Below are 27,263 nucleotides of genomic sequence, written 5' to 3'. Positions count from 1 at the left end.
TATGTAGACATATATCAAAACATCACATTGTACACTTGAAATATGTACAATTTTTATTTGTACATCAATAAAGCTGGGATTGGGGATGCAATGGTATAAAAACTAACTCTCCTCTCTACTTGTGCAAGTGCAAGATTCTCATCTGGGCAGTTGTCTTCAGACTTTTTTTGTGTCCTCCTCAAGCATGTTTAGCCTCTTACAGTTAAAAAAAAAAAAAGCTAAACTCGAGACTATGTTTGGGCTTCACCGGTTCTCACTCATGTTGATTTCATGGAGGTAGAGAGTTGAATGATGGTTACCAGAGGCTGGGGAGGGAAGCGGGAAGGGAGATGAAGAGAGGCTGGTTAATGGGTAGAGACACACAGTCAGAGAAAATGAATCAGTTCTAGTGTTGAGTAGCATGGTAGAGTGACTGTAGGTAACAGTAATTCATCATATATAGTTGACCCTTGAACAACATGGGTTTGCACCACTGAGTCCACTTATACGCAGATTTTCTGGAACCAAATGGGAAGGGAACCAACAGTGTTCTCGGGATGTCAAACCTATGTGTATAGGGAGGGCCGGCTTGTCCTATGCTTGGGTTCCACAGGGCCGACTGTAGAACTTGAGTATGCACAGATTTTGGTATATGCGGGAGTCCAGGAACCAGCTTCCCGTGTATGCTTCAAAATAGCTAGAAGAGAAGATTTGGAGTGTGAAGAAATGATCAGTGTTTGAGGGAATGGTGTCATAAACCCTGACTTAATCATTACACATTGTATGCAGGCATCAGGACATCACATGTGCCCTGTAAATATGTACAGTTATGTATCAATAACAAGTAAGTAAAATTAAAACAATCACTTACTGGGGTAGCAGTCAGATTTACTTGCTCCAGATAGATTTTACTTTGCTCCTGATACGTTGCTAGAGAAAGTTTACTTTGAAGTAGTGTATTTGTAAGCAACCCAGCTGCAATGAAAGGAGGTATTTCCATTAAAATATGACAGCATGACTTACGGATGCCTTTAATTATAATTCACCATTTCTGGCCAGGCACAGTAGCTCATGCCTGTAATACCATCACCTTGGGAGGCCGAGGCAGGATGACTGCTTGAGCCCAGGAGTTCAAGACCAGCCTGGGAAACAGGGAGACCCTGTCTCTTAAAAAAAAAAAAAATCAAAAAATTAGCCAGGCATGGTGGCTCACGCCTGTGGTTCTAGCTACTCAGGAGGCTGAGGAAGGAGGATCATGAGGCTGCGCAGTTAAAACTGCACCACTTCACTCCAGCCTGGGTGATAAGATTATGTCTCAAAACAAAACAAAAAGGCCACATCACATTGTACACTTTAAATATAAACAATTTTTGCTTGTCAATTATAACTCAATAAAGCTGGGGCAGGTAGGGGACATAGCAGTACAATAAAAATCCCTCACCTATCTGCTTGCATAAATGCAAGCAGATTTCCATCTGGGCAGCTTTTTTCAAACTTTTGGCAGTTGCATCCTCACAACTGCCTTATTACTTAATTACCCCTTATGCTTAAAAAAAAAACAACCCACGAAACTACAGACTTCATCAGTCTTTGCACTAATGTCCTCTTGTTGAGGAATAATCTCCTTCAGGGTGGGACAATGCACTTAGCAGTCACATCTGTGTGGCCACAAAGGCTGCTTCTCATTTATACCGGGAGAAACGTTGCCAGCACAGCCGCTGTGTAGGCTTAAGCGAATTGTTTTCACCCTGTGAGCCTCAGGCCCCTCTTCTATGAGAAGACACCCTTGTTTGGGAATATCTGATAAGATACTGACATGAAAAGGCCTTATGAACACAAAAGCGTGACACACCTGTGTGTTCTCTCGGTGCTGCTGGGAGTGTGTGTTTGCTGAATGCGTGTCATCTACAAGCTGGTCAAGGATGGAAAATGCCTTCCCTCCTAACATTCAGAAGGGAATGAAAACCCTCTTTCCTCCTAGAATACAGAGGAGGAAAGAACTTCATCTTTACACCCAAGCCAAGACACCAGAGATTCTTGACATGTTCAGATACGACTTGGGGATCATAAAATGTTCAGGAAACCCTGCAGGACGGACTTACACTTTTTTTTGCCTATAGTTTGTGGGCACCCGGGGCCCAGCCACCCCATCGCCTGGGCAGCAGGTGCAGGTCTGAGGCCTCCAGGCCCACCATCCCCCAGGCCTTGGGAGGTGGCTGTGAGAACACCCCCTTCAGTTAAACTGCACCCAGGATGCCAGCCCACCCAGCTGTGAAAGCCCCTGGGAGGAGGGCTCATGGCGGGACATCCCTGTGGAAGCTGGCAACTCAAGGGACACAGTGACATTTGCTTTCCTCAGGAAATTGTGTCTGCTCCTCCTCCACCTGTACCCCTTTGAACAGACAGCAGCTCCATGAAAGTTCTCTTTGCAGTGGATTCCAGCCAGGAATAGGCAAGGTCCATGGCCAGCCACTGCGTCCTGTGGCCTCCCGTGGTGTGAAGGACACCCTGGGCACAAAGCCTCCGGAAGCTCCGTAGTGTGAATATCCCACTGTCTTCAACAAATACGTTTCAGGGAAATAAGGAACAACAGGGGTCCTGTGAAGGAGGCAGAAAATCCAGCCTGATGGCTGGCAGTGGTGTTTGGAGATGCAGCGGAGCAGGCAGCAGTGAAGAGGGTCAGGAGGACAGGCTGTTCCTGGAGGCTGTAGGGGCATCACTTCTCCCAGGTCCAGGAGGACCTGCAAGGGTCTGGCCTGCACAGCCGTCTTTGCACCCTCCATGGCCCTGTCCTGGAGGGGGTGGGGCATGTATTCGAGCACACACAATGCACACACACTTCTGCATGGCTGGGGCAGCTCAGGGCCAAGCTCCTGGTGGGGGAGCTCCTTCCAGCTCCTTCCAGCCTTTCCTTTCTCCCTGGTGCTGTGGTCTGAATGTGTGTCCCGGAGATTCACACGTTGAAATGCTGACACCCAAGGTGACAGGATTAGAACGTGAGCTTTTGGAAGTGATCAGTCATGAGACAAGGCTGCAGAATGACATGACCGTTACTCCAGAGACCCCTCGCCCTCTTTCTGATTGAGGACACATGAGAGATGTTGGCTATTGCCCGGACGAGCCTGAGGTACCCTGTGAGGACACATAGAGGCCTGGAACTGGATCAGGGATAGGGCAAAGCCTGGAGGCACAGAGCAGATTCTGACCACCCTCATCTTCCCCACCCTCCCTCCTACCACAGCCTGAGCTGTCCTCCTGGGCCCAGCTCCAGACCCTGCCCGGCCAGCCCCTTCTTTAGCTCCGTGGTGCTGGTAGCTGGGGCCCTGTTGGGAGCACACCTCAGGATAAGTGCCCCCAGGTGCAGGGTGCAGGATCCCACCTCACATGCCGCCCTGCTCCCTCCTCCCTCCATGGAGGCCCCTGTGGTTAGAGCCTCGGCTTCTCCTCTGGACCTGGGCCCTCCCTGGAAAGGCACAGGGCTCCCACTGGGTGGCCCTCTCTGGCTGCTCTTCCCCTGGTTGGGCCTGCCCAGTGCCCGGTCCACACTTCTTCCTGGCCAGGGCCATGGGGACGGGGCCAGCTCCTCTTGGGTATGAAGCAGGGTGCCATCAGCATCCCCTCGCCGGGGCTGGTCCCTCCCCCCAGGCAGGCTGGATTCTCACAGGACACTCCTGTGCTCCCATGTAAGGATGACTCTGAGACCCAGCTTAGGGTTCCAGGAGGGCCCCGGGTGGGCAGCGGCCTGCCACAGGCCTGGGCCTGCCCAAGCAGGGTGCACCAGGCTCCTGCCCCTATCCCTCCACCGCTGGCCCTCAGGTGGGTGCTGGGTCCTTCTAGGGGGTGGTCCTGGGTCCCCTCTGGGGGCAGTACTGGGGCTGCCTCAAGATCCATCCTGGGCTCCCCTTGGGGTGGTCCCTTGTCTCCCTCAGAGCCTTTCTGGGTCCCCCAGGCTCCCTCCTGCCCCACACGCCAGGATGCTGGTTTGAGGGGGGGAGCAGGCCAGCTACAGCCCCTGGTCAGCATCAGTGCTAAGGACACAGGGTCCCCCCATTCCTGGCTGTGGTCCCCGGCCCGCATCACTGCTAAGGACAAGGGTCTCTCCATCCCTGGCTGTGGCCCCTGGCCTGCATCACTGCTGAGAACACAGGCAACCCTGGCCTCCATCACTGCTGAGGACACAGGGTTCCCCCGTCCCTGGCTGTGGCCCCCGGCCCGCATCACTGCTGAGGACACAGGCAACCCTGGCCTCCATCACTGCTGAGGACACAGTGTCCCCCGGTCCCTGGCTGTGGCCCCCGGCCTCCATCACTGCTGAGGACTCAGGTGTCTTCCCCATCCCTGGCCGTTGCCCCCCGGCCGGCATCACTGCTGAGGACACAGCGTCCCCCGTCCCTGGCGGTGACCCCTGGCCTCCATCATTGCTGAGGACACAGGCGTTTGTCCCCCCCTCCCTTGCTGTGGCCCCAAGCATCTGCCCTTTGCCTCCCACAGGGCCGAGGGTGAAACTGAATCCGGGACAGTGACACCCGGGCTATTTTGGAGCTGGGCTGGGCTGGCCTGGCTGGCACAGGGGGTGGGGTAGGGGCGGGCCCAGGCTTCTCCAGCTGACAGTGTCCGCCTGTCCTTTTGTCCCCGTCCAGTTTGAGGAGCGGCCGGAGTGTGGGCTGCTGGTAGGCAGCCTGCTGGTCCTGGGCCCTTGGAGGGAGGTGAGACCCGGCAGCCCCTGCCTCCCAGCCTGTGCCCCCAGCCTGCGTGCTGCCCAGAGCCCCCACAGAGAGAGGTGAGGAGACAGAGCCGGGCAGGGTGGGGCCGTTCTGTGCCCTGGAGGGTGGCTCCACTAAAGGTCACGTCTGGGGAGTGGGGAAGACTTCAAGGTCTGGCCACGGTGCAGCTCCCTGTGGCGGGGCTGGGGTTCCAGCCTCTGCTCCCTCTGAGCCCTGGAGCTGGGCCCCTCACATGGGGATGGAGCCACTAGGCTGGCCTGGGGCTGCAGGGTAGCCGGGGCGGTGCCCTGCACCCACCGTCCCCTCTACCCCGGAGTTGACCCTCGCTCAGAGAGCGGCCTGGGGGTCCGGCTGGCCCTGCCCCCAGCACTGCTGAGATAGATGCCCGCTGACAGCTGGGGCTATTTTGGGCCTGTTGGCTCAGCGGAGTGGACAGCCAGAGGGGCGCTGACACCTGACTCCAGGAAAGAATTTCCCCAGAACGCTTGAAGCCTCCGGTGGGGTCTAAGGTGAAGCACAGCCCTGGGGCGCTGCCCTTGGAACTTCATGCTGGAAGGGCATGGGAGCACAGGCTGCCCAGGTTGCCTGTCAGTGTAGGGGTGGGGAGGGCCAGTGAGGTGGCGCCCTGGGAGCTGCCTCCCACTCTGGACTCTTCCCTGTGATGGTCCCGGGCCCCTGGAGGACCAGAGTGGCAAAGTTCTGCAACAGTCAGGGTGGAGGGGCTGCTGAGGGGTGGGCGGCTGTGGGCAGGGCCTGTCACCCGGGGCATGGTTGGGGGGGTCCCACAGGGTTGGAGTGAGGCCTCAAGGGGCTGAGGAGCCCAAGTGTGGTCCATGGTGGGTAAAAGGCTTTCCTGGGAGGCTGAAGTCTCCCCCTCCTGGGGAAGCTCATGGGGTGCCCAGACCCAAAACGTGGCAGAGAAAAAAGACAGCCTCTGCAGATGTCCCAGTGCCCAATGGATTCCTGGGAGCCCCAGGGGTGACCGTGGTGGCCCCCTTCCTGCTCGGCCTGTTTCCTCATCTGTGATATGGGTTGTCAGGGAGGAGGATGACTCCTGAACCCTCAAGTGTCCTTGCTTGGTGAGCCCCTCTCTGGCCCTAGGCCTGCTGACTGGTGGGGACGCCTCCTGACGGGGCTGCCATGAGCCCCCCAGACCCTGCAGTCGGCCTCCTGGGCCTGCACCAGGTGACAGAATGCAGGGCTATAGTGCCGTGCCTGGCAGCTGATGAGGACCTCAGTGTCTACACGCTCTTCCCAGGCCAAGGTCAGCCTGTGCACCTCTGTCCCTTCGGCACGGGCAGTAACGGGAGCTCCCTGACCTGTCCCGGTCCTCTAGGCCCAGAGAGGCTACCCACACATGCTGCCTCATCTGTTCCACTGTGACCCTGACAGGGCCAGCTGGGGATCTGGGTGTGGCAGAGGTTGGGGGAGAGGATGCCCCTTTCTGCTTTTGGGGAACCCACAGACCTGCTATATGATTTTTTTTTTTTTTAAGAGACTGGGCCTTGCTCTGTTGCCCAGGCTGGAGGGCAGTGGCATAATCACAGCTCACTGCAGCTTTGACCTCCTGGGCTCAAGCCATCCTCCTGCTTCAGTCTCTTGAGTAGCTGGGACAGCAGGCACCTGCCACCATGTCAAGTTAATTTTTTTAAATTGTTTTTGTAGAGATGGGGATCTCACATGTTGCCCAGGCTGGCCTTGAACTCCTGGGCTCAAGGGATCTTCCCACCTCTGCCTCCCACAGTGCTGGGATTACATGTGCTTGCCACCATACCTGGCCTGACTGTATGACTTTGGAGAGTGCTGGGGACAGCCCAGAGCTCGTGGGCCCTGCAGAGTTGATGTCAAAGTAGCCCTTTGAGTCCTGGGAGGAGCCCATAGAGGTAAATTCCCAGAAAGGGTGGAACTCGGACCCCGGTCCCTGCTGTGGGCAGGCCCCTGCCCAGGTCCTCCCCAGCCCCAGAGCCCTGCTGTGGGTGGGGAGGCTGGGCTGCAGCATAGGTGCTGACTGCACAGTGAGTCAGCAGAGTGGTACCTGCTGCCCGCAGTCCAGCCCTGCTCCAGCATCAGTCTGCCCAAGGGGATTAAGGGGGATTAACTACCTGAATCACAGGACCAGGAGGAGGGCCTGGGAACGTCGCCCTGGCCCAGCCTACAGTGGGCGGCCCAGGCCCAGAAGCTGGTGGCTCTGGCCTGAGGGAGAGTGCAGGCGAGGTGCCCTGGCGGGGGCCTCTCCACCATGGGGTGGTTGTGCCTGCCAGGGCTGGAGGGAGTTAAGGCGCCCCGGGTCAGCCCAGTGCCCGTGGGGCCCACTCACACCCGCTGTTCCTACAGAAGAGCTGCATAGGCAGGGTAGTGTCACCCCACACCATCTATATGGGGGGACTGTACTGGGGCGGCTGGCCTGCTGGGCTTGGCCTGGGGTGGTCAAAGGACAGCGTCACCCGGGGCCTTTGGCACTGGTGTCCACCCTCAACCCTGCAGCATGTCCAGCTGGCCAGTGTGGCTGAGAACTGTGGGGTGACCAGCTGGTCTCAGCCTGGAGGTCTCTAGCCCTTCCAGGGGGATGTTACTGGCCTTGCCAGCTCCAGACTCTGGGGTCCCCCAGCTATGCTTCCAAGCCAGATCCCTGACTGTGTGCTGCCCTTGCATCCCAATCCTACCCTGGGGCTCAGTGGAGGGGCCTGGGAGCAAGCAGCTAAGTGGTTTCCAGTCCTTCCCGCTCATGGATGAAGAGCATGCCCCTGGGGAGGAGGGAGGTGTGTGACCCTGCAGAAGAGGTGAGGCCCCTCTGCAGCAAGGGCAGCTTCAGGCGGGACCGGCCCCTCAGTGCAACCTGGAGGGGCTGCTGAAGGAGAGCTGCGTAGGGGTGGCGGGGAAGAGGAGGGAGTAAGGGCGTTGCCCAGGGCAGAGGGTGCATCTCACCTAGAAGAGGCTCAGAGGGGAGCCTGCCAGGGTGGAGAACCAGTGACCTCCTTGTGCAATAGGCAGAGGAGACGGGCATGAGACCGGTGCCCATGGTGGGCCTCCTGCACCCAGGCCTGCCGGGGCTCAGCGAGGCTCCCCTTCTTGGTGTGGGGGACACACAGGCCAGCTGAAGTTTTAGGCCCCAGAGGCAGCAGTGTGTGGGGTAGGAGAAAGGATACCTCCCCTGCCCCCGGGCGGGTAGAGAGTGGCCTACAGTGCACCAGGCAGGTCTGCCTGCCTCAGGGAGGTACAGCAAAGCTTGTAGGCTGGGAGGAACCAAAAATAGCGGGCACTGCGCTGGAGGGGGCCCTGCCTGGTTGCTAGGGGGTGTAGGTTTGGGACATGTGCTCCAGTAACTGCAGCTGGGGCAGTGGGTCCCTGTAGGTAGGGAGAGGGAAGATGTTCTCAGCGGCTAGAAGAGCCGTTTGCAGGTGAGGGTACCAAACCCCAAATGCTCAGAAAGGGGCAAGTCTGCACTCCTGGGTCGCGGTGCCAACTGGTGATGCTTCCTCAGGGCGCGGGGAGTGGGGGGGAAATAGGATGTGTGGAGGTGTTGAACTGGGTTCCTCAGGCGGCACGGTGGGGTGCACTCGGGTCTCATTCCAATACCCACTAAGGCCATCCCCACCTACTCGCAGGTCCCCGCCGCCACCCTCATGGATCAGCCACAGTTCAGCGGGGCGCCCCGCTTTCTCACCCGGCCCAAGGCCTTCGTGGTGTCGGTGGGCAAGGACGCCACCCTCAGCTGCCAGATCGTGGGTAATCCCACGCCACAGGTGAGCTGGGAGAAGGACCAGCAGCCGGTGGCGGCGGGCGCGCGCTTCCGTCTGGCCCAGGACGGCGACCTCTACCGCCTCACTATCCTGGACCTGGCGCTGGGCGACAGTGGGCAATACGTGTGCCGCGCGCGCAATGCCATAGGCGAGGCCTTCGCTGCCGTGGGCCTGCAGGTGGACGCCGAGGCCGCGTGCGCCGAGCAGGCGCCGCACTTCCTGCTGCGGCCCACGTCCATCCGCGTGCGCGAGGGCTCAGAGGCCACCTTCCGTTGCCGCGTGGGTGGCTCCCCGAAGCCGGCAGTGAGCTGGTCCAAGGACGGGCGGCGCCTGGGTGAGCCCGACGGCCCCCGCGTGCGCGTGGAGGAGCTCGGCGAGGCGAGTGCGTTGCGCATTCGGGCGGCGCGGCCGCGCGACGGCGGCACTTACGAGGTCCGCGCCGAGAACCCGCTGGGCGCCGCCAGCGCCGCCGCAGCGCTCGTGGTGGACTCGGACGCCGCGGACACGGCCAGCCGGCCCGGGACCTCCACGGCCGCGCTCCTGGCGCACCTGCAGCGGCGGCGCGAGGCCATGCGCGCCGAGGGCGCCCCAGCCTCACCGCCCAGCACCGGCACGCGCACCTGCACGGTGACCGAAGGGAAGCACGCGCGCCTCAGCTGCTACGTGACCGGCGAGCCCAAGCCCGAGACGGTGTGGAAGAAGGACGGCCAGCTGGTGACCGAGGGCCGGCGGCACGTGGTGTACGAGGACGCGCAGGAGAACTTCGTGCTCAAGATCCTCTTCTGCAAGCAGTCGGACCGCGGCCTCTACACCTGCACGGCGTCCAACCTCGTGGGCCAGACCTACAGCTCCGTGCTGGTCGTAGTGCGCGGTGAGCTCCTGGGTGCGGGGCGCGAGGGCCCAGGCTCCTCCCCAACCCCTGCACCTGGGTCCTTTCGCCCTTGCGGTCTGCCGTTTCCCACCCGCGTCTGTCCGGTCGTGGAATCCAGGGTTGCAGGTGTCCGTTCCTGGTGCGCAAAATGCGGGCGACGCCCCACGACCTGTCCTAATGACCCACAACCCGCTTTCCCCACCCAGTCCCCTGCCCGCCCCGCCCCCTTTTCATGCCACCCCACCCCACCCCACCCCACCCCACCCCACCCCACCGCTGGCCGACAGACAGGGGCGAGAGGTGTGAGAGGGGCGGGGCCGCAGGGGATCCCACCTCCTCAGCCCCGCCCTCTCCTTGGCGCTGCTCCCAACCCAATCTCCACCACTCTGCTTTCTGCTCTTCTACTCCCCCGCCCCCCAACTTCCCGTCTCCTCCCCTGCGCCCTTCCCAACCCTTAGCCCCTCTGCTTCCTGCTCGCTCCTCTCCCCACCCCACTCCTCTGTCCTGCACCCTCTCCTTTCCAGCCTCCCAGCCCCTCTGCCCCGTCCCCTATTCCTTCCCACACCCTCACCTCTGCATCCTCCAGTCTCCTTTCCCGCCCACAATCCCCCAATTTCCCCCTTACCACCCCGCGGTCGTCCTGCACCCTCCGGCCCCGCCCCTCTCACCAGTCTCCTCTCCTGGCAGAGCCCGCGGTTCCCTTCAAAAAGCGGCTGCAAGATCTGGAGGTGCGGGAGAAGGAGTCGGCCACATTCCTGTGCGAGGTGTCCCAGCCGTCCACTGAGGCCGCGTGGTTCAAGGAGGAGACGCGGTTGTGGGCGAGCGCCAAGTACGGCATCGAGGAGGAGGGCACCGAGCGCCGCCTGACCGTGCGCAATGTCTCGGCCGACGACGACGCGGTGTACATCTGCGAGACGCCAGAGGGCAGCCGCACGGTGGCGGAGCTCGCAGTCCAAGGCAGGCGGGGCGCGGCACGGGGCGGGGCACGGGGCGGCTTCGGGGAGGTAGCGGGGGCAAGGAGGCACCGAGGAGGGAGCGGGGGGTGGGGGGAGCCAGGCTGCACGGGCTGGGCGGGCACGGGGGCGGGCAGGGTGCGGACGGACTGGGTTTGCGAGGTACGATTTGGGACTGGGGCAGGCAGGGGCGGGACTGGGGCGGGAAGGGCAGGTAAGTTGGGGGCGGAGGAGCAAGCTCGGGCGGGGCACGGGCGGGGGATTAGGGGGAAGGGGAGACGAAGTGGGCAGGGGTCTTGCGGGGCCGAGCTGGGACTTGGGCCGGCGGGACAGGTAAGGGGTTGCGCGGAGAAGTGAATCGGAGGCAGTTGGGAACCGGGAGACGGGGGGCGAGCGGAGTAGCGAGTCTGGAGCGGGGCGTGCAGGGGCTGGTCTGAGCGGCCCGGCTCTCTCCACCCCAGGAAACCTCCTCCGAAAGCTCCCTCGGAAGACGGCGGTGCGCGTGGGCGACACGGCCATGTTTTGCGTGGAGCTGGCGGTCCCGGTGGGCCCCGTCCACTGGCTGCGGAACCAGGAGGAGGTGGTGGCCGGGGGCCGCGTGGCCATCTCCGCGGAGGGCACGCGCCACACACTGACCATCTCCCAGTGCTGCCTGGAGGATGTGGGCCAGGTTGCCTTTATGGCTGGCGACTGCCGGACATCCACCCAGTTCTGCGTGTCGGGTGAGGGCCTGAGGGTGCTCCCAGGATGGCGTCGCTTCCCTGCTGTCTCCCTGGTCCCAGTCCCCTGCCCTCCATTAGCTCAGCTCTCTGGGTTTCAGCCTGTTGCGCTGAGGGCCGCGGGGCAAGACCATAGCCCTGGTCCTCCAAGGTTAGGCTCCCTGAGCCCCCGCAGTCCTTCAGCTGCAGCCAGAGAAGTGGCTGCAGGTCTGGGGCTGGAGGTTGTGGCCAGTGGTCCAGGTCCCCAGAGCAGCCCCAAGAGAGCTGGGGATCCTGTGACACTCCTCCAGGTGATTCCAGACCCAGGGCTCAGGAAGAGGCTCCCAGTAGGTGACCTCTGCCCACTCTCTACACAGCCCCCAGGAAGCCTCCCCTGCAACCCCCTGTGGATCCTGTGGTAAAGGCCAGGACGGAGAGTTCTGTGATCCTCAGCTGGTCCCCACCACCCCATGGGGAACGCCCTGTCACTATCGACGGCTACCTGGTAGAGAAGAAGAAGCTTGGCACCTACACCTGGATCAGGTGCCACGAGGCTGAATGGGTGGCTACACCTGAGCTGACCGTGGCTGATGTGGTGGAGGAGGGGAACTTCCAGTTCCGAGTGTCAGCTCTCAACAGCTTTGGTCAGAGTCCCTACCTTGAGTTCCCGGGGACTGTCCACCTGGGTAAGTGGGACCTCCCTGTTACAACCTACGGGGCTGCTCACCTGCCCCGGAATCCCCCAGGTCCAGCCTCAGGGGAGGCCAGAGTAGCCTCATGGAGACCTTCTGTGGGGAGGGGGGCTGCCAAGGCTTTGCCCTGGTGCAGTGTCCATGGTGGGAAGGATAGGTGACCCCACTACAGGGCCCCTGGGAGCCTGCCTGTCTCCAGCAGACCCAGGGAACGGGGCTCCAGGGCTGCCCCACTCTGGTGGGGCTTGTAGGATGCTGGAGGGGTCTCAGGGCAGCTATACCTTGTCCTCGTTCCTTCATGAGCCTGACTCGTGCTGTGGTCGCTCTGTGTGCTGGCTGGGCTTCCTGGAGGAGAAACATTTGGGTCTAGGCTCTGTAGGAAGAGGAGGGGAAGGCAGAGACCCCCGCAGCACTTCCCACTCCTCCTCGGCCCCTTTCTGACGCTGCCCACCCCACAGCCCCCAAGCTGGCCGTGAGGACACCGCTGAAGGCGGTGCAGGCAGTAGAGGGTGGCGAGGTCACTTTCTCCGTGGACCTCACGGTGGCCTCAGCGGGTGAGTGGTTCCTGGATGGGCAGGCCCTGAAGGCCAGCAGTGTGTATGAGATGCACTGTGATCGCACCCGGCACACGCTCACCATCCGGGAGGTGCCCGCCAGCCTGCATGGGGCGCAGCTGAAGTTCGTGGCCAACGGCGTTGAGAGCAGCATCCGGATGGAGGTCCGGGGTAGGTGGAGAGCCCCAGCTTGGGACCCTGAGCCTCATTTCTCCAGGGTGGGCGGGGTCAGGGCTCCAGGTAGGGCTGCTACAGGTCTGAGGGCCCCAGGACACCCTGTCAGCCTGCAGGTCACTGGGATGAAGCAGGCAGGGTGGTGGGCGTGGCACTGGTCCCTGGTGTGTGGGTGAGGGCCTGGGGCTGCAGGGGTCCTGCTGGGCAGAGCCTCACGTCTGTCTCCCTCCTTTCCTCCTTTCCCCCTCCTCCCTCCTCTCTCTTGTTCATCTTTTCCCTTCCGTTTCTTTCCTGCCTTTTTCTATCTGCCATCCCATGCCTGGCTGTTCCACCTCCATCTCCCCTGCTTCTCTGGTGTATCTGTGACCTCTGTTCTGCCATTGTCTCCCCTGCCTGCCTCTCCCTTGCTGTCCTCCCGTGCTGTTCTCCTGGGTCCCTCCCTTTATCTTTCTCTGCCCCATGTCTGTCTCTCCTTGTCTCCCTTTCCGTCCATTCCCCTCTGTTGACCTTTCTGTGCCCCTCCGTCCATTCCCCTCTGGCCACGCATACCCGGCCCCCAGCGGCCCCAGGGCTGACTGCCAACAAGCCGCCAGCCGCAGCTGCCCGGGAGGTGCTGGCTCGGCTGCATGAGGAGGCGCAGCTGCTGGCTGAGCTGTCAGATCAGGCTGCGGCTGTGACGTGGCTGAAGGATGGTCACACACTGCCCCCAGGCCCCAAGTATGAGGTGCAGGCATCAGCCGGGCAGCGGGTGCTCCTTGTGCGAGATGTGGCCCGGGACGATGCAGGCCTCTACGAGTGCGTCAGCTGCGGGGGCCGCATCGCCTACCGGCTGTCCGTGCAAGGTGGGGGCAGCTGGCAGCCTCTGCGGGGTTCTCTGACTTTGTGGGGAGGGTGAGGGGCAGGGCAGTGGAGGCGAGCCCAGCTTGGTAGGGGGAGGGACTCCATAACTGGGTGTTTGCTCCGGTGGGCACAAGTCCCAAGGTTAGAGTCAGCAGGCCGAGCTGGCTGCTTGCCCAAGCAGGGTCCCTCTGGCCTGGTGAGCCTGGGTGTCCTGTGTGGTCCCAGAAGCCGGAGCAGCTCCAGCTTGTGAGCACTATGGCCGAGTTCGTGCTCAGGGCCTCTGCAGTGCCTGACCCACCCTGTGTTCTGCAGGCCTCGCGTGCTTTCTGCACAAGGACATGGCGGGCAGCTGTGTGGATGCTGTGGCTGGGGGCCCGGCGCAGTTTGAGTGTGAGACCTCCGAAGCCCATGTCCACGTGCACTGGTACAAGGATGGCATGGAGCTGGGCCACTCTGGTGAGCGCTTCTTGCAGGAGGATGTGGGGACGCGGCACCGGCTGGTGGCAGCCACAGTCACCAGGCAGGATGAGGGCACCTACTCCTGCCGCGTGGGTGAGGACTCTGTGGACTTCCGGCTCCGCGTCTCTGGTGAGCATGCTGTGTGTGCATGCGTCCGGGCCCATGTGGGGTGGGGAGCAGGTCTGGCTGCCTCCAGTAGAGCAGGATTGACCTTCCTGACCCTTCTTTTCTCCAGCAAATGGTTGACGGTGTCAACTGAAAAAAAAAATCAAGGTTTTAAAAGAATTAGTTTTATTCAGAAGGCTTGAGGATTGTGGCCCAGGAGAGTGTTTCAGACTTTCTGTTAAGCTGCTCCAAAGCAGAGTTTCAGCCTGCAGCTCATACATAGGTGGGGAAGGCTCTGCAGCTGCTCAGAAGGTACCTTAGAGCCAGAGCTCCTCACAGCCTGGGTGCACCTGGTTACAGGTGACAGAGGCACAGTCATGAATACCGCCAGACGTTATCTCACGTGCAGGGAGAAGGGGCCAGCACCATTGAACTTACCTTTCCTAAAATTGCCATACTTCAGGCTAGAGACATGGGAACCTGCGCTCTGTCCCCCAGGGCCGCGCTCATTCACCGGCCAGGATTGGTGAATTCTGCTGGCAGACCAGGATGAGAAAACACAGCTTCTTATGTTTGCTGCCTTGTCCCAGAGAACATTTGCTTCTCTGTTTGGGAAAAGAAATGACATGAAAAACTAATGTTTACATGGATAAAGGATCTAAATGTAGAAAATAAGAAAAGATAACATGAAGGAAATGGTGGAATGTGGGCGTGGACCTGGTTTTTTTTAGGCGTTAGGAGAATCTTTTCCATCTGCACCTGGGCCTCTGTCTCCTGCTGTGTCTCGTCCTTGCCGCCAGGGCTCACTCACAGCTCTGCAGACGCTTTTGTGTATTGTGTGTTTGTGGGCCAGGCTTAGGGCTGGCACTTCATTTAAAATGTGTTTTTATTTTATTTTGTATTTCATTTATTTTATTATTTTATTTCTTTGAGACAGGGTCCGCCCAGGCTGGGGTTCAGTGGTGCCATCTCGGCTCACTGAAGCCTCAACTTCGCAGACTCAAGCAATCCTCCCACCTCAGCCTCCCAAGTAGCTGGGACCATAGGCATGCACTATCAAGCCCAGCTAATTTTTGTATTTTTTGTAGAGATGAGGTCTTGCTATGTTGCCCAGGCTTGTGTCACGCAATTCTTCTGGCTCAGCCTCCCAAAGTGCTTGGACCAAAAATGTTTCTAAAGCCCTTCTCTTCGTTTTTAAGATGAGGCGACTGAGGCTGAGCAGAGCCACAGACTGAAGTGTCTTTGACAGGTTAAGATTTGAATGTAGGTGGCTCTGAGCCCTGGCTCTTTCTGGAAGCTTCCTGGGCTCAGAGATGTTGGCTGGGAGGCTGAAGGAGGAACACAGAGAACTTCTCAAGGAGCATGGCTGCTGGGCCTCCGTGGGCTGGGTCCTGCTCACAGACCCCACGACAGGGAGGGCCCCAAGGCCAGGCTCTGGAAAACTATCCTCCTGGTTTCCGGGGGGATGTATATGGGTGTTTAACGTATAAAAGTTTAAAAATCATGCCAGCTCAGCCCTCCTAACTTTCACAGTCCAATGGCCAATTCATCCACAATGTGGAACACACCCTGTGCCTGCTCTCTGTTGTTTGAGTAATCAGGGGAGTGTCTGTGAAGCTGAACCCTCTCTCTGTCTTGGTGCATGTGATGGCCCGTGTCCATAGGCGGTGGACCTCCAGGACAGGTGGGAGTTTAGGGGAGAGAGAGACAGCATGCTGGGTCTGCGAAGGACACTCAGGCCACCAGGCGCTATTGACAGCTTCTCGTAGGCACACGCCCTGCCCTCCTGGCGCATGCCAGGGCCCTCACTGGGCAGGGGTTGGGCATCACAGCTGCCTGTGCATGGGAAGAGCTACGCCTGAGCACACGGACCACGGAGGAGCCCGTGGCAGGACTGTGCGTGCCTGGGGTACAGAATCTGATAACCTGAACCAGGCCCTGCAAACCTCACTTGGAAGGGCCTCTGACCCCACCTCCCCCCTTATCCATCCCAGAGCCCAAGGCGGTGTTTACCAAGGAGCAGCCGACACGCAGGGAGGTGCAGGCTGAGGCGGGGGCCAGCGCCACGCTGAGCTGTGAGGTGGCCCAGGACCAGATGGAGGTGACGTGGTACAAGGACGGGAAGAAGCTGAACTCCAGCTCGAAAGTGCGCGTGGAAGCCGTGGGCTGTACGCGGAAGCTGGTGGTGCAGCAGGCGGGCCAGGCAGACGCCGGAGAGTACAGCTGTGAGGCCAGGGGACAGAGGGTCTCCTTCCGCCTGGATGTTGCAGGTGGGTCCCTAGTGGCACGGTCAGCACCTGTCCAGGCGGTGGAGCGTGTGCTGCACTGGCACTCAGCGCCCCTGCCCCTCTCTGTGTCGCCTGTTCCTGGCCTGTAAGGGATGGCTGTGCTGCCCGCAGTGGTTCTGTTAGAAAATCCAGCATTCTTGTGCACACCCACAGAGCACTGTGCTGCACTAGCCAGGATCCCTTGTATGTTTATTCAGAAGCCTGTTTTCTGCTCCCGGTTGAGACTTTGCACAGACCTGTGGCTTTTGACTTTGTTCTGAGGGAGCTGCAGTTGTGCCTTCTGTTTAGGGCACTGCAGTCTCAGCTGACCATGGAGTCTCCTCTCCCTTAGGGACCCTTAGTGTGTCCCCTCTGCTCCCAGACTCAGCGTGTGGGGAAGGCGTTCCTTGTCTTCCCCTCCTGGCCGCACTACTGCCTGCAGCTTCTGCCTCTAGAGTAGAAAGAACCAGGGAGGTGCCGGAAGCTCACGCTTGACTGCAGTTGCGTTAAGATGACCTTGTGTGGGCCCCGCCAGGGCTTTAGAGTGAGCCCCCCAGATGGGTTCGTTGGCAGCCCCATCACCTGCCCCTGAGGGTCCACATGCCTGTGCCCTGCCAAGGTCATGCTTTCCTCCGGGCCACCTCGTTCTCTTCCTCTGCTTCCTAAAACACCGGACATCTTCATCTTCTTCCTGCAGAGGACGCTGGGACCTCTGGGCAGTCCTGTCACTCCTGCAGATCCCTCTTGCTGCCTCGGCTCAGCCCGATCCTGGCCGAGGAAGCCCTGTGCATCTGTCGCCTGTGTGATTCGGGGAGGCCTCTGGCCACTCCCACCTTAGTGTTTAGGCTTTTTGGTGGGAGGCAGAGTGCCCCTGTGGTTGGCGACCAGCTCTGGGACAGCTTTGGCGCCACTCCCCGTGGGGTAAATGAACCCACCCCTGCCCATCTCAAGCTACACACGTGGCTTTGCTGAGTTTGGGGTTGGGAAAGACGGTGGTGGCTCTCAGGAGCATGTGAGCAGCTCTGGCCGCTGTGGTGCCTACAGGTGCTCCGTGTGTCCCCTGGAGGTGCTGGTCTTGGTTGTAGGGGGAGCAACCCTCTCCTCTCGGTGCTCCGTGGGTGGGGGATGGGACGCAGGGACGCAGCATGTCCCTGTCCAGCGAGGTCTTTCCCAAGACCCTCCTCCGTAGCTGCCATGCTACTGTGGCTGCTACCTGTATGCAGGGAGAGGGTCAAATCAGTAAATCTTTTTTTTTTTTTAGTAATTTTTTGTTGGTTTTTGCTTTTTGCTAACTTCTTTCAAGATTTGTCTCTCCTCCTGGCTTCCTATGTTGGAGTATCATATCTACTTTGTCTTGGCGCCTGAGTTAAAATTTCCAGTGTAATATTTGATTGCACATATAAAATTGTCTTTGTTATCATGAAATTAAGGAAGCTCTGGTGCCAACAGTTTTTTTGTTTTGTTTTGTTTTGAGACGGAGTCTCATTGTGTCACCCAGGCTGGAGGGCAGTGGTGTGATCTTGGCTCACTGCAGCCTCAACCTTTTGGGTTCAAGTGATCCTCCCGACTTGGCCTCCTGAGTTGTTGGAACCACAGGCATGTGCCACCACACGTGGTTATTTTTTAAGAATTTTTTTGTAGAGATAGGGTCTTCTGTGTTGCCCAAGCTGGTCTTGAACTCCTGGCCTCAAGCAGTCCCCCTGCCTCGGCCTCCCAAAGTGCTGGGATTACAGGTGTGAGCCACTGCACCTGACCAACAACTTTTTTTTCTTTTTGAGGTGGAGTCTCGCTCTGTCTCCCAGGCTGGAATGCAGTGGCGCAGTCTCAGCTCACTGCAACCTCCGCCTCCTGGGTTCAAGCGATTCTCCTGCCTCAGCATCCCGAGTAGCTGGGATTACAGGCACCCGCCACCACGCCCAGCTAATTTTTTTATTTTTATTTTCAGTAGAGACAAGGGTTTCACCGTGTTTGCTAGGCTGGTCTCGAACTCTTGACCTCAAATGATCTGCCCACCTCGGCCTCCCAACGTGCTGGGATTACAGGCATGAGCCACTGCACCTGGCCCAACAATTTTTTAATAATGACATTTGAGATGTAATTGATGCACAGATTTTAAGTGTATCATTTGAGGGATTTTGGAAAATGTAGATACCATGCACCACCATGTCTGCATCAAGGTACTGAGCATCTCTATCCCTCTAGAAAGTTCCCTCATGCAGTCCACCCTCCACCCTGCCCCAGGCAGCTGCTGTCCTGATTCTCTCCCCATAGGTCAGTTGTGCCTTTTCTTTCTTTCTTTTCTTTCTTTCTTTTTTTTTTTTTTTGAGATAGAGTCTCACTCTGTCTCCTAGGCTGGAGTGCAATGGCGCAATCCCAGCTCACTGCAAGCTCCGCCTCCCGGGTTCATGCCATTCTTCTGCCTCAGCCTCCCAAGTAGCTGGGACTACAGGCGCCCGCCACCACGCCTGGCTAATTTTTTGTTTTTTTAGTAGAGACGGGGTTTCACCGTGTTAGCCAGGATGGTCTTGATCTCCTGACCTCATGATCCGCTTGCCTCTGCCTCCCAAAGTGCTGGGATGACAGGCGTGAGCCACCACGCCTGGCCCAGTTGTGTCTTTTCTAGAATGTCATTGAAATGTTCAGAAACCCACCCTCTACAAAATGACTTGAAATGGGACATCAAATGTGTAAGGAACTTTGAAAAAAGGGATTGCCCAGGGACCAAAAAATAAAAGGGAACTGTAGGATGGGTGCAGTGGCTCATACTTGTAGTCCCAACACTTTGGTGGGCCAAGGAGGGAGGATCACTTGAGCCAGAAATTTCAAGACTAGCCTGGGCAACATAGTGAGACCCTACCTTTACAAAACATAAAAAAGTAGAATAATAATAATAAAACACAAAAGAATGACTGGGTAAAGTTGGGGTCTGCGTGTACCTTGCAGTACCATAGAGCAGTCAAAACGAGCAGGAGCACAGGGCTGTGCATTGCAGCTGAAGAAGGGCGATTGACGCATGCAGTGTTGTGCTGGAAGAGCAGGTTACAAAGCATAGCATGACGTTATGTGTTTAGTGGTTAACAACACACAGTGGCAGCAACACATGGCAGCTGTGGTTTGTCTCCTGCCTGGAATCTCCGGAGACGCTCTTCTTAGCGTGCCACACACCTCACCTGTGTGAATCCTCGGTCATTCTATTTCAGACAGCAGGAAGTCAATGCACAGAGATGAAGTCACTTTGTCCAAGGTCACACAGTGGGTAGACGGTTGAGCAGAGCAGCCTGACTTGCACATTCACCCTCAATAAACACACGTACTGAGGTAATAAAAGGAGATTCCAAAACCAGGATTCAGGCTGGGGTTACCTCTGAGGGGCTGGGAACTAGCAGTGATGGCGTTCTTCTTTCTTTACCGGGGGGAAGTGTGTGGGTGTTCATTGTATTGGTTTTTTCTTTATTTTCTGCATATTCTTTCTTACCCACTGATCAACAGCATGTACATATTGTTTAGAAACAGGAAGGCAAAACCCACGGGAAAAATGAAGGGACTTTAAACTGGAGTTTCTGCAGAGCCAAGTAGGCTGTGGGGACAGGTGGAGGGGTAGGGCATGGTGTGTTTTGGTGTGTTTTAGCTTATGTTTTTTTTGTGGTATAGTTTTTAATACTATTTTGTCTGCATGTGTATTTGTAGCTAGTTAATGGGCACAGATAGCACCTAAAGAGAAAACTGTTCTGATTTCATTTATTCAGAGTTCGAAGACACGTTCTACGGTTAGGAATGAGAATGGTGGCCGCTTTTGTGGGGGAGGCACCTGGGAGCTGTGTGGGTAGGGGGTGTGGGTTACACACGTGCAGATAGCTGTCAGAACTCATAGAATTGTGCACCAGATCTGTGCATATCACTGTGCTTACATGTTTGTGCATATCACTGTGCATACATGTTATCCTAGTTAAGAGGTAGCATAAGAGATTTTTGTTTTTAGAGACAGGATTTTGTTCTGTTGCCCGGGCTGGAGTGCAGTGGTGCAGTCATGGCTTACTGCAACTTTGACCTCTCAGGCTCAAGCAGTCCTCCTGCCTCAGCCTCCTGAGGAGCTGGGTACTCGCATACCACCATGCTTAGCTAATTTTTTAATTTTTTGTAGAGACAGGGTCTCACTATGTTGTCTTGGCTGGTCTTGAACTCCTGGGCTCAAGCAATCCACCTAGCTTGCCCTCCCAAAGTGCCAGGATGACAGGCATGAGCCACTGTGCCTGGCCTCATAAGCAATTTTTCGATGTATGAGTTTCCTCTCTGTGTTGAGGGAAACCCCAGACAGGTACAGGGCAGCTCTGGCTTTAGTGCAAACCAGGGGAGAAGTGGCCGGGGGATGGTCTGTTTGGGTCATGGTTTTGTGGGAGAGAGGTTCCCACATCTCCTGTGATTTTCAGTGTGAACCCAAGAGGGTATCTGTGTTTGCTATTTCTCCAGGCTTTCTGGGTTCTCAGGCAGAGTTTTTGTAAGTGCTGAGGGCATGATGTGGGCATTTCACACAGTACCTTTCAAAGGGGCACTCTGCCAAGGTGGTGCTTTTTTCTAAGGTGTTATGGAATGTTTGGACTCCAGAGTATCTGCTGCATGTTGCTGATGGGCCTTGAGAAGTTCTTCCCCATGCTGATGCTTGAAGCTTCCAATATGCGTTCTCTCTTGCTCAAACCCATGTCTGGCTGGCGGTTGATGAGGCCACAGACAGCCCGTCATCAGTGGGCTCCAGCCTGAGCAGCCTCTGCATCTGAAACTTCAGTTTCTGTGCTCTAGAGTCTGTGACTGTGCATCCTTCCCTGTCCATCCCCAGAGCCCAAGGTGGTGTTTGCCAAGGAGCAGCTGGCGCACAGGAAGCTGCAGGCAGAGGCAGGAGCCAGTGCTACACTGAGCTGCGAGGTGGCCCAGGCCCAGACGGAGGTGACGTGGTACAAGGATGGGAAGAAGCTGAGCTCCAGCTCAAAAGTGTGCATGGAGGCCACAGGCTGCACACGGAGGCTGGTTGTGCAGCAGGCGGGCCAGGCGGATGCCGGGGAGTACTGCTGTGAGGCTGGGGGCCAGCGGCTCTCCTTCCATCTGGACGTCAAAGGTCAGTTGATCGAGCAGACATTTGAGCATCTCATGGGAGCAGGCCTGGGGGCAGTGTTTCAGCGTAGTCTGGGACAGTGCTTGGCGGCCTCCTAAGGGCCTGTTTCAGCTAGTTATCTGGTGCTGTGTAATAGATCACTCTAAACTTAGAGGCCTGAAAGAACGATCAGTTTACCTCTCATCATTCTGCAGGTTGAGAATTTGGTCAGGGCTCAGCAGGGGTGGCTCATCTGTGCTTCATGTGGTGTTGGCTGGGGCTGGGGGATCTGACTGGCCTCATTGGTGCACCTGACTGAGGTCCAAGCTGGGATGGCTCCAGTGGATGGAGGATGGCCAGGACGATGGACCTGTCTCTTCTTGTGGTGTCAGCTGGCCTCACTTCCATGCCTGCAACCTCATTCTTTCCTCTATGGTCACTCTCTTTTTGGACTTCTTTCCATGGTGACTGGATTCTTCTCCTAGGGAATGGTAGAAACTATGAGGCTTATTAAGCTGGGTTCTCAGGACTCCCAGAGTGTTACTTTCCCCCATGTTCTGTTGCTCAAAGCTAAGCATAAGGCCAGCCTAGTCTGCAGGAACTAGGGTGTGGAGAAGTAGACCCTACTGTCAGTGGGGGAGCGGCATGTCCTGTTGTAGAACATTGTGCACCCAGGGTGTCTTGACTCATCACAACCTTTTTAACAGTCTATCACAAGGACATGGGATCTGTTTAATTCTCTGCCATCCTGAACATGTTACCTTTTTCTTTCGAATGCTTGCCTCGTAGTCACAAGCTGGCTTCCATAGCTCCAGCCATCATGTTCAAGATGGGAAGATGTAGAAAGAGTGTGTATTAGTTTTTTGTTTTCTGCTTTTTTTTTTTTAACTGTTTTGTAACAAATTGTCACCAACTTAGTGGCTTAAAACAGTGCTCACTGAGTAGCTCACAGTTCTGTAAGTCAGAAGTGCAGGCATGGTGTGCCTGGGTTCTCTGTTCAGGGTCTCAGAAGCTGAAGTCAGGTGCCTGCTGATTAGTTCTCTTGGTTCCTATTTCCAGCTTACGCAAGTTGTTGGCAGAATTCAGTTCCTTGCAATTGTGGGTCTGTGAGTCCATGGGTCTGAGGCCCTATTTCTTGGCTGGCTGTCAGCCAGGGAGTTGCTGTCAGATCCTAGAGGCCACCCCATTCTTTGCCATGTGGCCTTCATCATCAGGCCAGAAATGGATAATCTCCCTTGTGTCAAGTCACTCTCAGACTTCAAATCTCTTTTGCCAGGGAAGAGACCCCTCCCATTTATGGCCTCACCTGATTAGGTCCAGCCCACTCAAGGTCATCATCCTTTCGAGGAACTTAAAAGTCAACTGATTTGAGACCTCATTGCATCTGCAGGCTTCCTTCACAGCAGCACCTAGATTTAGTGTTTGGGCATTCTTAGAATTCTGCCTCCCTCATTGTGGATGTTTCTGGCTGTCTCTTCTGTTTGGAAAACAAAAACTTTTCTTGAAGTTGGGAGTACATCAACCCCCATGCCTCCCTGACTTGGTGGGGGTCTTGCAAGACCTTGCTCAGCTCCAGGTAGCCTGGAGAATGTGCCTCTGGCCTTATAGCCTTGGCAGGGGGACGTAGAGGAGGAGGAGGTGGACCTGGGATGAGAGAAGCTGGCCTGGGACTGGCGCCACAGCCCATACCCCACAGCCTGGGTTTCCACCCCTTTCTGAGGCAGTCTGGCGGTAGGATCGGTGTGTGTGTGGGGTCAGATTGCCGCGTGTGTCTCATTCCTGTCTGTCTGCTGAGTGACCTTGGGTGAGTTGTTGATGTTGTGTCATCCCCAAATTCACATCCACCTGGAACCTCAGAATGGGGCCTCATTTGGAAACAGGGTCTTTGCAGATGTAATTAAGTAAGGCACGTTGTGATGAGGTCATGGACTAGGGTGGGCCCTGAATCCAGTGACAGTGTCCTTAGACAGACCGGGAGACACACACAGAGGAGGCAACCATGGGAGACGAAGGCTGACTCTGGAGTGATGCGGCCACAAGCCCAGAGACGCTGGGAGCCCCCAGGAGCTTGGAGAGGCAGGGTGGGTCCTCCCCTAGAGCCTCCTGAGGGAGCACAGCCCTGCTACACCTTGATCTCAAATTTCTGGCCTCCAGAACTGTAAGAGGATGACTTTCTGTCATTCTGAGCCACTTGGCTTGTGGTGAGCTCTTATGGCAGCCCCCAGAAACTCAGACAGTTGGCCTCTCTGTGCCTCAGTTTCCTCATCTGTAACATGGGAGTCATGATTGTGGCGTCTGGGGACTGTGCTTGTGCAGGGCACTGTGAATTATAGCTGCTGGGATTGGGTTTTGGGGGATAAATAGGTCAAGGAAGGAGGGCAGGGCCAGCTTGGTGGTGTAGACACTGGCTAGCCTTCACCCCAGAGGGCCGTGGTGCGGGGTGGGAGGGGACAGAGGTGTGCCAGGCTGCAGGAGCTCAGAGGCACTAGCTGTCAGCAGAGTGGGCACCAGGGTCTCCGGAAAGGTCTCAGTGGCAGTGGCTCATCCAGCCTGTTTCCCTGTCTGTAAAATGCGGATCCCAAAGTGCACCCGGCTCTGAGGGCAGGAGAGGGGATTAACATGAGATGGTGCTTGGCAGGCGTGCACTAATTGCTTCATCCCGTCTTCCTGCTGCTGTTTTTATCCCTGGGGTGACACACGACTCAGACACTAGGGGGCCCAGGCTTGCACATCTGCGGGCTCTGTCACATTTGTGCTCCAGGGAAAGAAGCAGACAATGTCTGCAGCGTGGTCCTGGGGTCCTGTGTGGCCACACAGAAGAATGCTGACGTTCAGCAAGTGCCTCGGTCCATGAGGGCTGCTAGAGCAGAACACCATAGCCTGGGTGGCTCAGAAACCACAGAAGTGTGAAGTGTGCTGCTTGCACCTCTGGAGGTCAGAAGTCCAAGAGCAAGGTGCCAGCAGATTCTGTGTCTGGTGAGGCCGCTTCCTGTTTCGTAGACGGTGCTTTCTCACGGAGTCTTCACAGTGGAAGGGGTGAGGGAGCTTTTGAGGTCTCTTTTATAAGGGCATTGATCTCATTCATGACCCAAGTGCCTCCTAAAGGCTCCTCCTAACACGATGATCTTGGGGATAAGGATTTCAACGTGGGAATTTTGGGGGCCACAGACATTCCAACCATAGCAGTGAGAATGTGGGAGCTAGGTTTTGTGATGCTCTCAGGGTTTTACCCCAAAGGCAGGACTGGCAGGCTAGCGTGTTCTCTGTGTAAGTGCTTTTGTTAAATTGACTTCTTAATATATTGTATCACGCCCATCTGCTGTTCTTGGAATGTTGTGTCCCCTCCACAGTTCATGTTGAAACTTAGTCCCCTGAGCAACAGTATTAAGAGGGGGCTTTTGGGAGGTGATTAGGCGTCGAAGGCTCCACCCTCGTGAATGGATGAGTACCCCTAGATTATAAAAGGGCGAATTCACCACTTCCATCCCGTCCCGCATGTGAGACACAGCAATAATGCGCTCTCTTGGAAGCAGAGAGCAGCCCTCACCAGGCAGCTGAACCTGCCGGCACCTTTTCATTTGTTTGGTTTTTGAGACAGGGTCCTGCTCTGTCACCCAGACTGGAGTGCAGTGGTGTGATCATGACTTACTGCAGCCTCGACCGCCTGGGCTCAAGCAATCCTCCCGCCTCAGCCTCCTGAGTAGCTGGAACTACAGGCACGTGCCACCATACCTGGCTAATTTTCTCAATTTTTTGTTTGTAGAGATGGGGTCTTGCTATGCTGCCCAGGCTGATCTCAAACTTCTGGGCTCAAGCAATCCTCCCACCTCAGCTTCCCAAAGTGCTGGGATTACAAGAATGAGCCCCTGCACCAGACCTGATTGATTTTTTAAAGTACGTAATTCAAGTAACATAAAATTCACCCTTTTACAGTGTACGATTTGGTGGTTTTTAGATTGCATAACCACACCACAGTTTAATTCCAGAACATTTTCATCAACCCTAAAAGAAACTCTATGCCCCTTCATAGTCACTCCCCATTCCCCTTCCCCTCAGCACTTAGCAACCACTAACGTGCTTAAAAGTCTCCCTGGATTTGCCTGTTCTGGACATTTCATTTAAACAGAATCATATAATATGTGGCCTTTTATGTCTGTCTTTTTTTTACTGGGCATGATGTTTTCAAGGCTCATCATGTTGTAACATGTATCAGTACTTCCTTTTCATAGCTGAGTCACATTCCATTGTATGAACAGATCACATTTTGTTTATCTATGCATCAGTGGACGGGCATTTGAATTGTTCCCACTCTGGCAACTATACATAATGCTGCTATAAACATTTGTATGCAGGCTTTGTGTGAATGTATGTTGTCAGTTCTCTTGAGTAGATACCTAGAGAGTAGGGTTGCCAGGTCATACGGTAATATTATTTACCTTAGTGAGGAACTGTCAGACTGTTTTCTAGGGTGGCTGCACCATTTTACATTCTTCAATCAGCAATGTATGAAGGTTCCAGTTTCTCTACATCCTCACCAACTCTTCTTGTTTTCCATTTATTTATTTATACTTTATTTATTCTTTTTTTAGAGTCAGGGTCTCACTCTTTTGCCCAGGCTGGAATGCAGCGGTGTGATCATGGTTCACTGCAACATTGAACTCCTGGGATCAAGCAATCCTCCCATCTCAGCCTCCTGAGGAGCTGGGACTACAGGTGTACACCACCACACCCAGCTAATTTTTGTATTTTTAGTAGAGATGGGGTTTCGCCATGCTGGTCTTGAACTCCTCACCTGAAGTGATCTACCCACCTCAGCCTCCCAAAGTGCTGGGATTCTAGGCGTGAGCCACCATGCCCAGCCATGCTGCTAGACCTTTTTTTTAGATAAATGATTTGCAAATATTTTCTTTCATTCTTTTTTTGATTATGTCTTTTGCTACATGAAGCTTTTAATTTTGATAAAGTTTAGGCTGGACATAGTGATGTGTGCCTGTAATCCCAGCTACTTGGGAGGCTGAGGTGGGAGGATTGCTTGAGCCCAGGAGACTGAAGCTGCAGTGAGCTATGATTGCACCACTTTACTCCAGCCTGGGCAACAGAGTGAGACCCTGTCTAAAACAAATTTTTTTTAAAAATAAAGCTTAATTTATCCTCTTTTGTTGCTTGTGTGTTAGGTGTCATTTCTAAGAAATCATTGCCCAATCCAAGGTCATGAGATACACACCTCTGTTTTCTTCTGAGATTTTAGTAGTTTTAGCTGTTACATTTAGGGCTTTGATCCATTTTAAGTTAATTTTTGAGTATGATGTGAAATAGTGGTCCAACTTCATCATTTGCATGTGGAAATGCAGTTGTCCTAGCATCATTTGTTGAAGACATTTTTCTCCATTGAATTTTCTTGGCACCCTTGACCATAAATGTAAAGGGTTTATTTCTGGATTCTCAATTCTGTTCCATTGATTTCTAAGTTTATCCTTATGTCAATACCACAGTCTTGATTACCATATCTTTGTAGTAAGGTTTGAAATTAGAAAGTGTGAGTTTTCCAACTTTGTGTGTTTTCAAGATTGTTTTGTTTTGGCTATTCAAGGTCTACTGCATTTCCATATGAATTTTAGAATCAGCTTTTCAAATTTTGGGAAAAAGGTAGGTGGGATTTTGATAGGGTTTGCATTGAATGTGTAGATCAATTTGGGGAGTATTGCTGTTTCTTCTAATCCATGAATATGGGATACATTTCTATTTATCTGGGTCTTTTAAGATTTCTTTCAATGGTGTTTTCTAATTGTCAACATATAAAGTTCGCAGTTCCTTTGTAAATTTATTGCTAAATAGTTAATATTTTGGATGCTACTGTCCATGGAACTGTTTTCATAATTTCAGTTTTGGAGCGCCATTGCTAAGGTACAGAAATAGAATTGACTTTTGTATATTGGTCTTTTATCCTGCATCCTTGTTGAACTTGTTGATTAGCTCTAATATTTCTTTTGTGGATTCCTGAGGATTTTCTGTACACAAGATCGTGCTATCTCTGAATAGAGACAGTTTTTCTTCCTAATTTGGGATGTTTCTTCTTTTTAAAGTGTAGGCATTTACAGCTGTGCATGTCCCCCAAGCAGTGCTT

The 27,263-nt window shown here is 55.6% G+C and overlaps 1 protein-coding gene and 1 long non-coding RNA gene across 3 annotated transcripts in view; one reads left to right on the top strand and one right to left on the bottom strand.

Annotated features, from left to right (window-relative positions):
* Positions 1–30: 30 nt before the first annotated feature.
* Positions 31–10,105, bottom strand: LOC134740303 (uncharacterized). Its single transcript, XR_010127675.1, has 4 exons — positions 9,983–10,105; positions 1,832–1,956; positions 851–954; positions 31–676 (listed from the first exon to the last, which is right to left on the bottom strand). It is a non-coding gene; the product is annotated as an uncharacterized LOC134740303 (long non-coding RNA).
* OBSCN (obscurin, cytoskeletal calmodulin and titin-interacting RhoGEF) overlaps positions 4,618–27,263 on the top strand; it is a 173,910-nt gene continuing 151,264 nt past the window's right edge. Inside the window, exons 1-10 of one of the 2 annotated variants that reach the window (XM_054467038.2) lie at positions 4,618–4,759; positions 8,309–9,314; positions 10,002–10,271; positions 10,729–10,989; positions 11,343–11,651; positions 12,116–12,382; positions 12,946–13,227; positions 13,538–13,813; positions 15,784–16,059; positions 20,888–21,163. In XM_054467038.2, the coding sequence (XP_054323013.1) occupies positions 8,327–9,314; positions 10,002–10,271; positions 10,729–10,989; positions 11,343–11,651; positions 12,116–12,382; positions 12,946–13,227; positions 13,538–13,813; positions 15,784–16,059; positions 20,888–21,163 (3,205 nt within the window). In that variant the 5' untranslated portion in view covers positions 4,618–4,759; positions 8,309–8,326. The remainder of the gene's footprint in view (positions 4,760–8,308; positions 9,315–10,001; positions 10,272–10,728; positions 10,990–11,342; positions 11,652–12,115; positions 12,383–12,945; positions 13,228–13,537; positions 13,814–15,783; positions 16,060–20,887; positions 21,164–27,263) is intronic. The other variant, XM_063671646.1, reaches the window with a different exon arrangement.

Source organism: Pongo pygmaeus, chromosome 1, assembly GCF_028885625.2.
Source record: "Pongo pygmaeus isolate AG05252 chromosome 1, NHGRI_mPonPyg2-v2.0_pri, whole genome shotgun sequence".
Classification (NCBI taxonomy): domain Eukaryota; kingdom Metazoa; phylum Chordata; class Mammalia; order Primates; family Hominidae; genus Pongo; species Pongo pygmaeus.
The sequence above is the reverse complement of the archived record's forward strand: the minus strand, read 5'-3'. Positions and strand labels throughout refer to the sequence as shown.